The sequence below is a fragment of the Rhinolophus ferrumequinum genome, chromosome 11 (assembly GCF_004115265.2).
Source record: "Rhinolophus ferrumequinum isolate MPI-CBG mRhiFer1 chromosome 11, mRhiFer1_v1.p, whole genome shotgun sequence".
NCBI classification, from domain to species: Eukaryota; Metazoa; Chordata; class Mammalia; order Chiroptera; family Rhinolophidae; genus Rhinolophus; species Rhinolophus ferrumequinum.
This window is the reverse complement of record NC_046294.1, coordinates 5,866,094-5,883,469: the sequence shown is the minus strand read 5'-3', so window position 1 is coordinate 5,883,469 and position 17,376 is coordinate 5,866,094. Positions and strand designations below refer to the sequence as shown.

The following is a 17,376-nucleotide window of genomic DNA, read 5'->3' as shown; positions in this document are numbered from 1 at the left end:
TGGAGATGGGGTTGAGCGCCAGGCCTCAGCTCCACCAAAACCGGAGCCTTGTGTTTTGCTAGCCCAGGCGGGTTATCTTCAGCCCAAACCTCTGGGAAATCGGCCCTGTAGGCTTCTGGGTTCTTTTCTACACTGCCGGTCCTGGAAAGCCTCCATTCTTCTTCCCTTGGGGTGGTGATAGACAGAATAAGTTTCTCTGACGGGGTTGCAGTGACATGGTGGCTTGACCTGATGGTTTGAAGGAGATTTGTGCCCCTAACTTGGTAAGGAGGTCGCGTCCTAGCAGCAGGATTGGGCAGTCTGGTAAGTAGAGGAACTTGTGCGACATGGTGTTTCCTCCTAATTTACAAGTCCAAGCCTGGCAGAATGGCCGGCTCTTAGCTTGATCCCCGGTGGCTCCCATTATGGTAACTCTGCAGTCCCCGAGCAGTGCCACTGGCATGGTGACTACCGAGTGTTCTGCTCCAGTATCTACCATAAAAGTTACTGTTTGGCCCTATATATCTAAGTCAACCGTGGGCTCGTGGGGGCCGAGGTCGAACGAGCCCGGTCCCCCTCAGTCCGATTTGATTTCTGGTAATCCTATGAAGTCGGGCTCCGGTCTGGTTGGGTTGGGACCACGGGGAGGCCGAGGTTTTCCTTTCTGTCGTTCGGGGCACTCGTTTTTCTAATGGCCCAGTTCTTTACAATATGTGCATTGGTCTTCTTTTAGCGGGACGCGAGGACATGGGCCTGTCTGCCAACAGGGAGGCCCTTTTCTTCGGGGCCTAGCCCCTCCTTGTTGGAGAGCACCCGCGAGGAGGGTTACTTTTTCCTCTCATCCTCTTATCAGCCTCTCATTTAGCTACAACCTCACGGTACTGATAGACCTTGTTAGCCACCTCCAAGAGCTGGGGGATATTCATTCCTGCAAACCCCTCGAGTTTTTGGAGTTTTCGGCAGATATCAGGAGCTGCCTGAGCGACAAAGGCTGTGTTTATCATTCTCTGATTCTTGGGGGCTTCCGGATCAAATGGAGTGTAGACCCGGAACGCCTCACAGAGACGTTCACAGAAGTTGCCAGGAGTTTCTTCCCCGTTTTGGGTTACATCGGCTGTTTTGGACATGTTGGTTGGTTTTCGGGCTCCTGCCCGCAACCCTCGTAGGAGAGCATCTTGGTATCGGCGGATTGCGCCTCTCCCTGCTTCAGTGTTAAAGTCCCAATTAGGCCGTGCGTCTGGAGCAGCCTCGGTCACCCAGGTGGCAGCATCCAGGACTCCTCCAGAGGCCACTTCTTCTAGCCACTGCGTTGCTCCCTATATGATCCGCTGGCGTTCTTCGGTGTTGAAGAGTGTTCAGAGGAGCTGTTGACAGAACTCCCAGGTGGGGCGATGAGTGTGGAAGATAGATTCCATAAGATCTATCATGGCTTGCGATTTCTCCGAGTAAGCTGGGGTATGATGTTTCCAATTCAACAGGTCAGTGGTGGAGAAAGGCTGGTAGTAGATGACGGGGTGTCCTCGCTGGAGGGTCCCGTCATCTCCAACTTGGTCTGGGCTTCTGGTCTCCTGGAGGGTCAGCTGAAGCAGAGGCGGGTCTTTGGACCGAAGTCAACTAGCAGGCCCCAGTGAGGGTTGGTGTGTAGGATCAGGGGCTCCCTGGGGAGGGCTTGGGAAGTTGGGTGTCGGCCTGGGGGGCTCAGATGGAGGCGGAGTGTCTGGAAGTGGTGGGGCCGCACCAGCCGTTGGCCGTGATGCGTAGGGAGGTGGTGGTGGCTCTTCGTGGGGGTCTCCCTGGTAAATGGTCTTAGTCATGTCTTTCTGGGCACGGCCTTGTGGGTTCCGTGCAATGAGGATCCTGGACTGTCCCTTACTATTGGAGTAGAACCGTACCTAAGGAGGAAGGGTTCGGCCTATTTCCAACCACGAGTCAATGTAAGGGAACTGGTATGGATATCCTGGGGTCCCGGTGACAACTATGTAGACCCGGCAAATCGTGGGGAGGTCAAGAGTGCCTTCTGGGGGCCATTCCACGTCAAAACTTGGCCACTCCAGTTCATATAAAGTGCGGAGATGTCCTGGGGTCATTTTGACCCCCTAGTCGCCTCTGAAACCTTTTCTGAAATTCTTTAACATGCAGTCTAGAACCCTGGGCTTCCCGTGACTCCCTCCCAGGATGTTCGGTGTAGTGTAGACAAGGGAATGGTCTCAATCAGGCGCCCGCCTGGCCGTGTTCCTCGCGGGAACTTTGGGTACGTCTTGGCTAAGGTGTGCCCGTATAAGCCCGGGGTTCGGTCGCACTCCGAGAGTGCGAATCACCATATGCCGTAGGATGCTACCATGGAACGCAGGTTGGGGCTCACCCCAGCTCCGTAGCCGACAGGCAGTGGATCCATACAGAATCCTGTTTGGGACCAAGCACACACACATTCATTCCGGGAGGAAAGACGCCCTCCCCCGGAATGGCCCTAACTAGAGTCCAAAGTGGGACTCAGCAGGAGGTGATCAGGCTCCCCTTCTGCCCTTAGGCAGGCCTAACTGGGTCCCGGGCCCCGGGTCTTACCGTGTCCGATGTCCTGGTTGATTGTCCGTCCTTTCTCTCTACTGGGGTCCAGCAGGGAGTCACGGGCCGGAGCTGGTGGGAGGTCGCTGGTCCCGGGCCGGCGGAAATGAGCAGGGCGCGCCTAGCCCTGCCCCGGCTCTCCCGCCACCCTACGGTCTGCTCTGGCCCAAACCGGTGGCTCAAGGGGCCAGCGCGGTTGGGTTTCCAGGTCAGGGAACCAAGAATGTTACGGATACCAAGACCGGAAGAACCTAAGCGGCACTCAGAGAGTTAGGAAGGTCAGCTTTATTATGCCGGCGGGCTCAGCGGGATCCTTCCCAAAGACTGAGCCCCTAGCAAGGTTTTGAGCAGGTTTTTGAGTTAGGAACTTCCTTCAGTCGGGGAAGGGGTAGGTGTGGTCCGGTGATTGGCTCCGGGTGTGGCTTGGAGGGGGTTATGAGGAAGTGGGCTGGGGCTTAGGCTGGGGACGTCTCTCTCCGCTCCGGCCACCATTTTAGCTCACTTTCCCCATCACTGGGACGCCGCCTTCCCCATGCACAATCGGACCACCACCCTGCCCGAGGTGGCCGAGCTTGTGCACGCGGACGTCGACCCCAGCCTTCCCATAAGCCTTTGGGGGCCGGCTCTGAAGCGAAGGACGGAAGCAGCCGCTCTTGGTTTCCGGCTACACGACAGCGGGCGACCCGGAAGTGTTCCCATTTTGCGCAGTCTGGGCTCGGCGGCGGCCGGGCACGGGGCGGCCGGACCACTATGGGATCGTCAAAGAAGCACCGCGGGGAGAAGGAGGCAGCCACGACGGCGGCGGCGGCCGGCACCGGGGGCGCCACCGAGCAACCGCCGCGGCACCGGGAACACAAAAAACATAAGCATCGGAGCGGCGGCGGCGGCGGCAGCGGCGGCGAACGACGGAAGCGGAGCCGGGAGCGGGCAACCGAGCGCGGGGGCGGGCGGCGCGGGGCTGAGGCCGAGACCCGGAGCGGCGCGCACGGGCGGGAGCGTAGCCAGACCGAGCCCTCCGAGCGGCGCGTGAAGCGGGAGAAGCGCGATGACGGCTTCGAGACCGGTGAGGGGCGAGGCGTGCGCGGGGGGATCCCGGGGCTGGCAGGCCCTGGGCGTGGAGGCAATGCCGGACGCCGGCCCTGCACTCCAGGCCGTGGCACCCGCGGGCTCTCTTAGTCAGCACTTCTTAAAGGGTCCTCTTACCATTGTTTGGGATTAATGGTGGTTTCTCTCTCCTAAGATCTGTGAGAACAGATTTTTCTGTGTTTTCTTCAACTGGCATATCACAGGTCCTCGGTAAATGGGTTGAGTGAGTGAGTAAATGAGTGAATGAATGAATGATTGAATGAAGTGGTACCAGGGTGTGCAGAGGCAAGAGAAAATCAGGTATTGGGCAAATCGTGTAGGGCTCATAGTAGAGACATGAAGCAGTAAGATCCGCAGGGGTCCAAACACGAGGTGCCCTGTTATGAAATTTGAACTTTGTCTTGAGGGTCGTAGGGAGCCGTGCAGTTGAGCTGGGGAGTGAGTTGATCCTATTTTGCACAGATCACTGACTGCATCCAAAACTAAGTCAAAGGTAGTCAAAACGAGACCAGGTGAGGACTGATGCTGGCCTGCACCAAGGCAGCAGCAGGGGGATGGAGAGATGTGGAAAGACTGAAGAAGTGTTTTGGAGGAGGAATGGGGGTGGGATGAGGGTGGGAAGGAGAAGAAGGGATTGAGGATTCAAATTTTGGTGTCAGCAATTAGGTGGGTGGTGGCGTCATCTACTGAGCTTGAGTTTGGAAGAGGCATTTAGGGGAAGAGAATGAATTCAGTTTTGCAGAGTGTTGTGTTTGATGTGCTTGGGAGAAACCTGGGAGGACCAGGTTTGGGTGGGATACAGCAATTTGGGAGTCAGGAGTAGTTAGGTGGCATGCGAAGTCTCCTGAAGAGAGTGGGGAGTGAGAAGTCAGGCTCAGGACTAGAGCCTGAGAAATGCCAGTATTTTAGTAGTAAGCGGAGCCTGATGCTACCGGAAAGGAAGTAGAATAGCCAAAAAGACAGGAAAACCATAGAATCTTCTGTCATGAGATTTGTGGAAAGAGGATTGTTAGAAGACGGGTCACACACTACAGGAGATCAAGCAAAACCAGAGCTGAAAAGAATGCATTGGTTTTAGAAATAAGGAAGCTGGTGACTTTGAAGAGTGCCTGGAAGGGTTGGGATCCAGGGTCCAGGTGGAATAAAAGGGGAGGAGTTAGGCTGGGGGCGAGTTGCAGCAAGGATGAGCTTGTGGTGGCAGCTGGTTGGGGGAGCTCCACCTGACGGTTTTTAGCTTCTGGCTGTGGTGTTCAGCAAAGGTATTTGCTGTTTGTGAGGTGGGTGGAGGAAGTTTGAAATGCTTTTTTATTGCTGTATCCCCAACATCCAGCAGGGGACAAGCACCAGTAACGTGTTTATTGACATGGTCATGCTACCAACATGGTCTCTGCCCTGTGGAGAGCCACAGACCCAGACATGACTGACCGTGCTGTGGGGTTTGGGGAGGGCAGTTCATTCTGGTCAATAATTGAAGCACTTCACGGAAGAGCTGGCGATTGATCTTGGCGTTTGGATAGGACTTGTCAGTCAGTGAGGCCAGAGAGGGCAGTGCAGGTTGAAAACACAGAATATACAACAGTGGAGAGGTGGCAAAGGGTGGGATGCAGAAAGTTGGACCTTTGGGGTGAGGAAAGGAAGGGATCTAGAAGAGGCGGGGTTCTCAGACTGGGACTCAGGGAGAAGGACTTGCTGGGGTGGGAAGAGGCTGCCGTGTTCTGGTGTCTCAGCAAGCCCCGGGTGCTGGTGAGGGGCCCTTATCGTTGGCCGTGCAGCGGAGCGAAGGCTGTGGCTTTTTGGCCCTGCGTTCGCCTCCTGAGTCGTGCTTCTTGTTCCAGCTACCGGCTCCAAAAGCAGCTCAGGAGATGCCTCGTCACTCAGCATCGAGGAGACCAAGTGAGTACTGTGTCCTGTATGTTTGCAGTCTTTTCTTCTGAGCAGTCGCTTGGGGAGGCTTCCGCACACTAAAGTGTGCTGGTTGGCATTGGAAGTGCCATATAAATCACGTCAGCCCACCGTTTGTGTTACAGAAGAGGACACTAAGGCCTTAGAGGAAGGACGGCATTCCACTGGTTAGGGCCAGCCAGGCGGAGCACTTGTGTTCCCTGATTGGGAGACCTGTGTCCTTCCCAGTGCCCTGGGCTTCCAGGGTCAGGCCCTGTGTTGGGGACCCTTAGGACCACTCTGCCCCGTCCTGTTTTCATCCCCCATCTATCCGGAAATGCATTTGGTGCCCCATCTCTTTGACAGCTCTTAACCTTTGTATCTCTTACCCTCAGTAAACTCCGGGCAAAGTTGGGGCTGAAACCCTTGGAGGTCAATGCCGTCAAGAAGGGTAAGTATGGGGCTGAGGGCATCGGAGGGGTCTTTGAAGACAGTGGGGTTGGAGCATGTGTGTGTGTGCTTGCCAGTAGGCATGGGCCTTCCTTCTTGCTGTCACATGGGGATCTGACGCTCAGCTTATTCTTGAAGTTTGCACAGTTGGCATGGCTCCTCACTCTGGCTGTGTGGTAGCGGTAGATGGGCTGAGAAATGTGCACAGTTGCTCCAAACTGATCGGGGCTGTGCAGGTGTTGGTTATCTCTTAAGCATGATTTGAGTGGCTTTGGAAGGCCTGGTAGGGGGTTCCCATCATGCTGTGTGGGGTGACATGGGAGTGTCGGAATAAAGTGGGTGTAGGGAGGTAAAGGATCCTTCCCCCCCTTTCCTGGCCCCTTCTGGTCACCTGAGCTGGAAGGGGGCAGGGTGAGTGGCTCCCTCCTCTCCCCACCAGCCATGGGCAGGCATAGCCTCACGTCTGGGCCCTCCTTCCAGAGGCGGGCACCAAGGAGGAGCCCGTGGCAGCCGATGTCATCAATCCTATGGCCTTGCGACAGCGAGAGGAGCTACGAGAGAAGCTGGCAGCTGCCAAAGAAAAGCGCCTCCTGAACCAAAAGCTAGGGTAAGGGGGTCCCAGCCAGGGAGGACAAGGGAAGGGTCTGAGGAGGCTGCCATGGAGCTCTGGAGTCGGGGTGGGGGGAGCAGGAGCGGGGCTCCCCAGAGAGTCACTTTCTTCCCACTTCAGGAAGATCAAGGCACTGGGGGAGGACGACCCCTGGCTGGATGACACTACCGCCTGGATCGAGAGGAGTCGGCAGCTGCAGAAGGAGAAGGACTTGGCGGAGAAGAGGGTGAGGGCCTAGGCAGCGGGGTTGGTTGCTCAGGGCCGCTGGTGGCTTCACAGGCTGGTGAGGCAGGAATCCCACCCCTGGGGCGTGAGGCCGGGCTCAGAGAGGTAGGAGGTCCATGGAGTGGCGTCCGCTTTGGGTTCTCAGCGGCTTGCCTGCAAGGCCTGCCATTTGTGTGCTCCCACTTGACAAGGCCATGCGTGTCTTCTGGTCCTGAATGGCCTGAGCTCCTGGGTCACTCCCCCTCCTGTCCCATAGGCCAAGCTGCTGGAGGAGATGGACCAAGAGTTTGGTGTCAGCACTCTGGTGGAGGAGGAGTTCGGCCAGAGGCGGCAGGTGAGGCTGCTGTGGCAGCCGTGGGGAGTTGTAGGGTGGTGGTGGGAGGCACTGCTGTCCATGGTGCTGGGATCCCAGGGCTGGGGGGTTTGGGCGCCTGACTCGGCGGGACCTCCCCCCTCCCTTCTAGGACCTGTACAGTGCCCGGGACCTGCAGGGCCTCACCGTGGAGCACGCCATTGAGTCCTTCCAAGAAGGGGAAACTGTGGTCCTCACCCTCAAGGACAAGGGTAGGTTGGGGGGCTGGGGTCATCCGGTTGGGGGCAAGGTGCTACTGAGTCGAGGGCGTGTGTGAATGGCCTCTGCCCTGCCCCCAGGCGTGCTGCAGGAGGAGGAGGACGTGCTGGTGAATGTGAACCTCGTGGATAAGGAGCGGGCTGAGAAGAACGTGGAGCTGCGGAAGAAGAAGCCCGACTACCTGCCCTATGCAGAGGACGAGAGCGTGGACGACTTGGCCCAGGCAGGCGGGCGGCGTAGGGGCCGGGAGGAGTGGGTGGCTCTGTGGCTTCTGGGGAGCCAGGCTGGGTCCCAACCTGTACCTCTTGCCTTTGCAGCAGAAACCCCGCTCTATCCTGTCCAAGTACGATGAGGAGCTCGAGGGCGAGCGCCTGCACTCCTTCCGCTTAGACCAGGGCGGCATGGCCGATGGCATTCGGGAGCGCGAGCTGGAAGAGGTCCGGGCCAAGCTGCGGCTGCAGGCTCAGTCCCTGAGCACGGTGGGGCCCCGGCTCGCTTCCGAGTACCTCACACCCGAGGAGATGGTGAGCTCTGCGGCCGCTGCTCACACCGCGAGGGAGGCAGTGGTGCCTCCTTCCGCTCGGGGCTAAGGAGGGAGACCCAGTGTTCATTTGGTCCTGGGTCCTTGGTCCTTGTTGGGGAGCCGAGATTGGCAGCCCCGGGGCGGTGCTGCCGGGAGGCAGTGGGTGTAGACAGAGCAGCGACTGAGCCAGGTGAGCCTGAGATGCCCCATCTGAGATGGGGATGGTGGGAGCTAGCTACCTCTTGGGGGGCCATTGCGAGGATGAGTGACAGTTTGGGAAGTGGTAATTTGATAGCTGTGTGTGGGTTTTGTATTGGGGGTGACTGAATGAACACAGACAGCTGGCTAAGTGGTTAAGAGCGGGATTCGGGGGCCACATTTCCAAGAGTCACAATCCTGGTATCCCCCTTGTGAGCTGGGTGACCTCTCTGTGCCTCAGTTTTCCTCATCACACTGGTGGGAGGACAACTGCACGCACCTCCAGTCTTGTTTATGTATGTGACGTTCTTGGGACAGTGGCTGGCAGTCACGCTAAAGAAGTGTTCATTCTCGGGGGCTGTGGCTGCTGCCTTCCCCCTCCCCCCTTTCATGTCTGTCCTCTCCTCCCTCAGGTGACCTTTAAAAAGACCAAGCGGAGGGTGAAGAAGATCCGCAAGAAGGAGAAAGAGGTGGTAGTGCGGGCCGACGACTTGCTGCCTCTTGGGGACCAGACTCAAGATGAGGACTTTGGTTCCAGGTGGGTTTGGACACGGCTGGAGTGTGGGGGCTGGGCTGACCTAAGGGGCCAGTGCTCACTGGAAAGGTCTCTCCCCAGACGGCGGGGCCGGGGGCGGTACCGAGTGCCCGAGGCAGACGAGGCCCAGGAAGAGGAGGAGGAGAAGGAGCCCGTGCCTCAGCTCCCACAGTCAGATGACACTCGAGTGGAGAACATGGACATCAGTGACGAGGGTGAGGGGACCCCAGCCAGCTGAGGGTGGGCAGAAGGGGCAGGGACAGGAGCCCAAGGTCCCGGAGGGTGATCTGAGCAGGCACCTCCTGTGTTTCCACCAGAGGAGGGTGCGACCCCGCCATCCGGGTCCCCAGAGGTGCTGGAGGAGGACGAGGCAGAGCTGGAGCTGCAGAAGCAGCTGGAGAAGGGGCGCCGGCTGCGGCAGCTGCAGCAGCTACAGCAGCTGCGAGACAGCGGTGAGAAGGTAAGGGGACTCCCAAGGCTGGGTGCGGGCCAGGTGGGTTTGGGCCCCGCGTGCTGAGTGACCGCTGTGTGTGGTGACCTGTTCTTGCCAGCGCCTGTGTTGTTCGTTGTTGGCCTTTTTGTTTGATACCATGTTATCAGCAGATTTGTAGATTTCTGCAGGGTTTTCAGTCTGCGACTTTTCAGTGGTCGGATCTTTTCGTCGTCTGTCCTTCTGTGAATATGTGTCTATGCCCACTGTGACTGAAGCGTGATCCTGGGGCTGGGACTCACTGGTGAACAGGACAGCCTGGGGGCCCTGTGCTCGTGGAGCTTCCCTTCTCATTGGGGGTGGGGGGAGAGACAGCTTTGAACATGGGAGCAAACAGTAATTTCTGACAGTGATCTGAGCCGGACGGACAAAACAAGGTGACAGGGGGTTTGGTATCTCAGACCGGCTTTTCAGGGAAGGCCTTCCAAGGGGTGAATCTCGGTAGTTTGGCCCCCGAGTCCTGCTCTTTATACCACTTAGCCAAGCAGTCTGCTGAGCCAGCTGTCTGTGTTCATACGGTCACCCCACATGCAAAACCCACACACAGCTACCAAATTACCACTTACCAAACTGTCACTAAGTATGTAAGAGGAGGGATAAAGGTGTCATTATAATATTCTTTCAACTTTTCTGCATGTAAATGGTATGGAATGTGACTCAGCCACATTTAAAAAACTTCCTCGGTAATTCGAACTGGTGGCTGAGCCGAGAACCACTGGGCCTCATACCCTTTACAATCCTTTAAGCCATAAACTCTATGATTCTTGACTATAATTTTAAAATATTAATGCTATAAACCATTAAGTATGAAAAAGAAAAACTTCCCTCAGCTCACAGCCCCTTCAGCTATTGCCGCACTTTTCTGCTCCTCTCTAGAGGAGGGAGGGCCCATCACCTGTTCTTATAAATAAAGTTTTATTGGAACACAGCCATGCCCATTAATGTACATACTGTCTGTGGCTGCTTTTGCTACAGTGACCGAGCACTTTAGTTCCAAATGAGACCATAAGCCCTTAAGACACAAATATTTACTCTTTGGCCCTTTAACAGTTTGCCCACTCCTGCTCTAAGGAAGTGTCCCTCGCTTTCCTCAACTTCCATCTCTTCCCAGTCCTCTTGAATCCACTGGCACTATCTCGACTGTGCCACATCTGACCACAATAGAAGGCAGTATGGATAAAAAATAAGGATACCAACAAAATAAAAAGGAGTAAATGATGTACAAGATCTGTGTGGGGAAATTACAGTCCATTTTTGAAAGACATTAAAGAAGATATAAATAAGCAGATATACTGTTGTTTTAGTTAGCTGGGGCTGTCATGATAAAATACCACAGTCTGGGTGGCTTAAACAACGGAAATTTATTTCTCACGGGTCCCGAGGCTGGAAGTCCCAGATTAAGGTGCTGGCAGGTTTGGTTCCTCTTGGGGCCTCTTTCCTAGGCTTGCCGGTCCATCTTGCTCTGTTCTCATATGGCCTTTTCTCTGTGTACCTACATCCCTGCTGTCTCTCTTATAAGGACGCCAACGTGTTGGATTAGGGCCCATCCTTATGACCTCATTTGACCTTAATTTTCTCCCTGAAGGCCCCATCTCCAAGTACAGTCATGTGATTTTGGGGAGGACACAATTCAGTTCCTAACAGCCATTGAATGGATAGGACTCAGTGTGGTAAAGACGTCCGCCTCCCATTTATGGACTAAAGCAGCACCCATAAAAATCCCAATAGGGACCTGGCGAGTTGATTCTAAAATTCACACGGAAGATCAAAGGGCCCCAAGTGGCCAAGAGACTTTTGAATCATAAGGTGGTAGAATTTGCTCTAACAGATACTGAGGCTTTTCGTAAAGCCGGAGTATTGATTGCGGTGTGGTATTGGCCTACGAGTGGACTAATAGGACTGAGATCAAATAAAAGGGCCCAGAAATAAGACTCCTGAGATATGACATGTGGTGTCCCAGTGGGAAAGGGTGCTCAGTTCGATAAATGGTGTTCTGCACAATCAGTTATCTATTTGGAAAAAAGTGAAATTGGGTGTGTACCTCACATCTTACACAAAATTCACTTACAGATAGATTAAGAACTTAAAAGTAAAAACATATTTCAGAACAAATTATGTTTATGACTTTGTAGTAGAGAAAGATTTCCCTTTTTTATTGTCAAAATACACACAACGTATAATTTATCGTCTTAACCATTTTTAAGTGTACGGTTCAGTGGTATTAAATATATTCACACTTAGTGCAGCCATCACCACCATCCATTCCCATAACTCTTTTCCTCTTGTGAAACTGACTCTGCCCCCATCCAACACTAGCTCCCCATTTCCCCTCCCCCAGCTCCTGGCAACCATCATCCTACTTTCTGTATGATTTCGACTATACTAGGGACCCCCTATAAGTGCAACCATAGAGTATGTGTCTTTTTGTGACTGGCCTATTTCAAGAGAAATATTTTTTAGGATATAAATGGAAAGCATAAACCATCAAGGAAAAAAACTAACATTTAAAAATCTACTTAGAAATTAAGAACTTAAGGTGTTTTGTTTTTTTTTTAAAAAAAAAGTGTCACGAAGAATGTAAAAAAGCCAAAAGGAGAAAAGGTATTTGCCCATATGCGTAACCATCAATGGGCTCATGTCAAGAATACATAAAGAACAAAAACTGACAAAACAGAAACACAGGCAGAAGACCTGAGAAGGCACTTCCCCGAAGTGGAAGGATAAATGGCCGATGAAATACCCAGTGAGGCTCAGCTTTCCCAGTGGCCAGGGAAAGGTGAACAAGACCGTGACATATGAGGTCACACCCGTGCCGTGTGGCAAAACTGTCCAAGTCTGACAATTGGAGTGTAAGTGAGGACGTGGAGCAGCCAGAATTCTTACACTTTTCATGAGTGTGTGGGTCTAATCAGATTGGGAAGATACATATTCTTCCAGAGTGAAAGTGTGTGTGTGCCCTACGGCCCAGCCGTCCCCACTCCCGAGTGTGTACCCCAGAGGAGCACTCACACAGGAAACAGACTATGCGTGATAACAGAAAATAGTCCATCCCGAGTGCACTAGATAACTGGATCGAGGGGTACGCCTATCATGGAAGATGATTCTGTAGTGAAAAGCAAATGAGCTGCGGCCCCTCACGTCAAGATTAATTAAAAAAATTTTTTTTTTTAAAGCAAATCATAGAATTACACAGTATGAGTCAGATTACGTAAGGTTTAAAGAATGCCCAACAAAATAACACACTGTTCTTGGATGGGTCCTTATGTGGCGACACAATAGAGAAACCAGTGAATCATGACCGCAGATAATGGGGCCTGAAGAGCTACTAATAGTATTTCTCAACCATACGTGGGTGTTTGCTTGTTTTTTGATCTATAGGCATATGTTAGGTATAACCCTGTTATGTTTATGATGGCATTCATTAAAAAATAAATGTAATACAGGAAGGGAAGGGGTGCAGAAGTGGGTGTGATGACTAGAAACTTCTCTGAGGAGATTGCTGTCTGGTACAGAGCAGCAGGGTTGCGGGATTGAGATTTTAAAAGGGGGGAAATCCCAGATAATCCTGGTATGCTGATGGCAGTGATGCAATAGCGAGGACGGAGGGTGCAGTCGGGGGATACTGTCAGGAGCTGAGTGTTAAAGGGCCTCGAAGCCAGGCCCGGGAGGAGGGTGGCCTGAGGTAGGAGCAGAGCTGGCACCTGCTACCACAGGTGGAAAGGCGAGTGGGGTGTTGGTGGGTGTTTAGGGATTTGGTGCTGGAAGCATGTGATCACCCTGTGGCCTCCGGGAAGGATTCTAGATGTTCAGATAGTGATGTTTACCCTGAGTCCTAAAACAGCAGTGTGTCGGGTGGAGAGAGGGTTGCAGGGGCGCGGCCTGGTTTGGAGGAAGCCGTGTAAGGCGGAGTGTTGGGTGGAGGGTCAGTCCTGAAGGGTCGTGTAGGGTTTTGGATATTAATTCAAAGGGCAGTAGGGAGCCATTGACGGCTTTGAATCAGAGGAGTGACCTAGTGAGACCAGTGCAGAGTGGAGAGCAGACTAGGGGTCAGCGAGGAAGTGGACACCATCGGAGGTCCGCCCTGGGCAGTGGGTGGGAATGGCTTGTCTTGCTGCCCCCAGGAGGATCTTGGGTTCCTGGGTCTCCATAGCACCACCCTAGAAACTTCTGGGTTTGCCCACAGCTGCTCCCTCCTCCAGGTGGTGGAGATTGTGAAGAAACTGGAGTCCCGCCAGCGGGCCTGGGAGGAGGACGAGGACCCGGAACGGAAGGGGACCATCGTGTTCAATGCCACGTCGGAATTCTGCCGCACCTTGGGGGAGATCCCCACCTACGGGCTGGCGGGTAATCGAGAGGAGCAGGAGGAGCTCATGGTGGGTCCTCAGGCCCCTCCCCCACCCCACTGACCTGCTCTGCCCGGGCTGGGGGCCGCTGGGGCCTGGGGGCACCTGGGCTGACGCTGGTCTCTGGCCTCCAGGACTTTGAACGTGACGAGGAGCGCTCGGCCAATGGCGGCTCTGACTCGGACGGAGAGGAGAACATTGGCTGGAGCACAGTCAACCTGGATGAGGAGAAGCAGCATCAGGACGTGAGCAGGGATGAGCGAGGCGGGGCTGGGAGCGTGGGGGAGCTGGGGAGCTGGAGACCCCGGGCCTGGCCCTTCTGGCTCTGGGACCTGGGGCACGTGACTCGGTGTCTCAGCTCCAGGCTCCTCACCTGTAAACGGGGTCTATAAACCTCATAGGGTCATCGTGCGGGTTCTCGGTGCACGGCCACAGAAGTCGTGTGTGGTGGGGGTGACGGGTGGGTGAGGGGGTGAGAAGAGCCCGTGTGGCCTGCTCACCGCCCTCTGCACCTCCTGTGCCACCCCCAGTTCTCTGCCTCCTCCACCACCATCCTGGACGAGGAGCCCATTGTGAATAGAGGCCTGGCAGCCGCCCTGCTCCTGTGTCAAAACAAAGGTAAGGGGCTCCGGACGCCCTTGTTGAGGAGGCCGGGGTTGTCTGACAGCCAGGTGCTGGCGCGGCTTCCTCTGGCCCCTCTGCTGGCTTTCTCTCGTTCCCAATGCCCTGAGTTGCTCCCCAGAAACCAGGACCCAGGAGCCACTCCGCACCTGGTGTCGGGCAGGCACAGTAGTATCTGGGCTGCTCTGTGTCACCCCAGTTTTGATGGCTTTGCTCACATGTCTCCCAGAAAGCACCATGCACCCCTGAAGGCTCGAAGTCTCCTCTGGGGAGGAGTCGGGGGGCTTGAAGCAGTGCAGGCTGTGGACTGAGACCCTGGATTAGGGTCCCAGCTCCTCCATTTACTTGGTCAGTGACCCTCGATAAGGGCCTGATTGCTCTGAGTCTCCATTTCCTATGTCTACAAAATGGGCCTGATGTCTATTCCCACAGCACAGCTGTGGGTCCCGCACTGCCTGCTGTGCAGTCGGGGGTGTCGCCTGCCCTGGGGCTGTGCCTGCGATGGGGCGGGGGCGCCTGGCGTCTGACCACTCCTCTCTCTCCCCCCAGGGCTGTTGGAGACGACGGTACAGAAGGTGGCCCGGGTGAAGGCACCCAACAAGTCCCTGCCGTCAGCTGTGTACTGCATCGAGGATAAGATGTGAGTAGGCAGGGTGGGCAGAGGGGCCGGTGCCAGCGCTGGACTGCCCGGAACCCAGACGGGGTGAGCGGGGCCGGTGCTGAGGTCCCCTCTGTCTCGGGCCAGGGCCATTGACGACAAGTACAGCCGGCGGGAGGAGTACCGGGGCTTCACCCAGGACTTCAAGGAGAAGGATGGCTACAAGCCTGACGTGAAGATTGAGTACGTGGACGAGACGGGCCGGAAGCTCACACCCAAGGAGGTGAGGGACCCCTGAGACAGGGCCGTGGGGCAGAGCTGCATGGCAGGGGGTGCGGGAGACCTGGAGAAGTGTTGGAAGCTCTGTGCCTTGGTCTCCATCCTTCTCTAGCAGACACAGCAGTTCCCCTCACAGGGCTGGCAGGAGGCTCAGACAGGTGCCTCGGTTCCTTTGCCTACCTGCCCCCTCGGTGGCTTGACCTGCTCTTAGGGCCGCCATTGTGGCGGGCAGTGTCCAAGCCCCACACTGACGCCTGTGCCCTCACAGACGCCCGGCTCCAGCTGGCAGCCCTCACCTGCCTCCTGCCTCCTGGCGGTCTCCCACCCCTCCCCCACCCCACCCACGCCTTCCGCGCACACTCCGAGTTTGCTGCCCTCTTCCCTCTACCCTCTACCCTGTCTCCTGGCCCAGCCTCAGCCCAGCAGGTCTTACCCCTTCCCTGGGTGCCCCCAGTGCAGCACTGCCATCTCCTGAGCCTGTCTCCCCCACACCGGGGAGCCCCAAGGGTGTCCTCCCGTCCTCTTCCTACCACCCCGGGCCCAGCACGGGGTCAGGTGAGTCACCATTCTTCCCTCAGCCCTGTGGGGCACGGGCGGCTCTAATGCCTTCCTGCCCCGTGTCCTCAGGCTTTCCGGCAGCTGTCCCACCGCTTCCACGGGAAGGGCTCAGGCAAGATGAAGACGGAGCGGCGCATGAAAAAGCTGGATGAGGAGGCGGTAGGTGGCCCCGGGGACGTGGGGGGTGGCTCCTGCCTCTGCTGCTGCTGGGGTCCGCCTGCCCTGTGCTGACTGGCTGTGCCCCCACAGCTCCTGAAGAAGATGAGCTCCAGCGACACGCCCCTGGGCACCGTGGCTTTGCTCCAGGAGAAACAAAAGGCCCAGAAGACGCCATACATCGTGCTCAGTGGCAGTGGCAAGAGCATGAATGCGTAAGTGGGCGGGGCCAGCGGAGGGCGGCGGGGCCCCCTGGGGCTGGCGGCCCCCCCCCCCCCCCACGCCAGCCTCACACCCTTCTCCTCTCTGCAGGAACACCATCACCAAGTGAGGCCAACCGCCCGCCGACCCCGCCCCAACTGTAATGTTAAATAAAGCTCCCTCCTTAGTTTTTCCTCCCTGGTCATAGTGCAGATGCGAGGGTTAGACCTGGGAGGAGAGGCAGGCTGTACTGGGAGCAGCATCAGCAACACGGCCCTCAGGCAGGATCCACGGTCAGCTGTGTGACCTCAGGCAAGTCAGGAACCTCTCTGAGTCTTAGTTTTGCCATTTGTACAGGGTGTCTTGTGACGATTGAATGAGCTCATTTATTGACTCATTCACCTGGAATTCAGAAGTGGCTTAGAATCTGACCTCTGCTAAGTGAGACCTGGTGGGCAGATGACATTAATGACCAAATGAGATGAAGGGAGAGAACTAGCCCGGATCCTCTAAGACTTTTACCCACACCTTGGGTCCCAGCCCGTCAGAGAAGCCAGTTGGTTTCTTTTCTCAACCTCCCGGCCCCCACGACCCCTAGCGTGGTGACACAGGTCCTGGGTGATGGTGGAAGGTCACACCTTATCCTCTGCAAGGCTGGTTTCCAGGTAAGAAGTAGAAGGTATTTTAGACTTGGTCACCTGGTCTCTCCTAGCCTCCACTGCTACACAAGTCACTGCCCTTCCGAGCCCAGGACTGACCAGCCTGGCGGGGCTGGGACTGGGCTGTGTGCAGGGCGGTGGTGCCCCCCATGCTCCTCGCTCCCTTGTCTGTGGAGAAGAGAGAGCATCCTCAGGGCAGGAGCTGCTTAGAGCGCCTCCGGGAGAATTGTCCCAGGTCCAGTCACAACAGGGACAGTGAGAGTCCTCGAGTGAGCACTGAGTGAGGAGGGTGACAGGTGACCTCCATGGGTGAGGACAGACCCGGCATTCTGCCCCCACTGACACCCAGGTGCGTTCCAGACGGCTCAGATTTTTTTAAAATGAAACCGAAAAATAAGAAAAAACTGAACTTCTACGAATAATCTTGGGGTGGGGAAAATGTAAACAAAGGACAAAATACAGTTGCCTTAACCGACTGCTTTTGATGACTTATTGCATGGCAGACCCTCCCGGCACACTGTCTTGAACCTGTTGTCTCCCTGTTTTGAGATCTAATTTTCACTTTGGCTGCTTTCTCAGATCCTTCAGGGAGGTGCCCGTGGCATATCTAGACTGGGTCTAGGATTTGGGGAATCTCAGTCCATTTCTCCCCAAAGCCTGAGAGGCCCGTCCGGTGTTGACAGGCGGTCCAGTGTCCCTGGCACCAGCCCTGGCCACGCTCGTGTCAGAGCTCATGCTTTACCCTCTGCCCGAAACGACCAAAGCCTTGTCCAGAGCAACAGCAGACCAGGTTTGGCCCAGGGTGCCTCTAGACTCTGACCCCAGTAACTGGGTAGGCAGGAAGGGGTGAC

General features: G+C 55.7%; 1 protein-coding gene across 1 annotated transcript; it reads left to right on the top strand.

Annotated features, from left to right (window-relative positions):
* Window positions 1–3,210: 3,210 nt before the first annotated feature.
* Window positions 3,211–17,001, top strand: SART1 (spliceosome associated factor 1, recruiter of U4/U6.U5 tri-snRNP). Its single transcript, XM_033120022.1, has 20 exons — window positions 3,211–3,604; window positions 5,463–5,520; window positions 5,904–5,959; window positions 6,439–6,565; window positions 6,689–6,794; window positions 7,050–7,127; window positions 7,258–7,357; window positions 7,445–7,587; window positions 7,682–7,888; window positions 8,499–8,623; window positions 8,702–8,835; window positions 8,938–9,080; window positions 13,310–13,483; window positions 13,588–13,698; window positions 13,984–14,071; window positions 14,624–14,714; window positions 14,820–14,955; window positions 15,579–15,668; window positions 15,759–15,880; window positions 15,978–17,001. Exons 1-20 carry the CDS (start codon window positions 3,292–3,294, stop codon window positions 15,994–15,996), a joined length of 2,421 nt encoding a protein of 806 aa, XP_032975913.1. The 5' UTR covers window positions 3,211–3,291; the 3' UTR covers window positions 15,997–17,001.
* The last annotated feature ends 375 nt before the right edge of the window (window positions 17,002–17,376 follow it).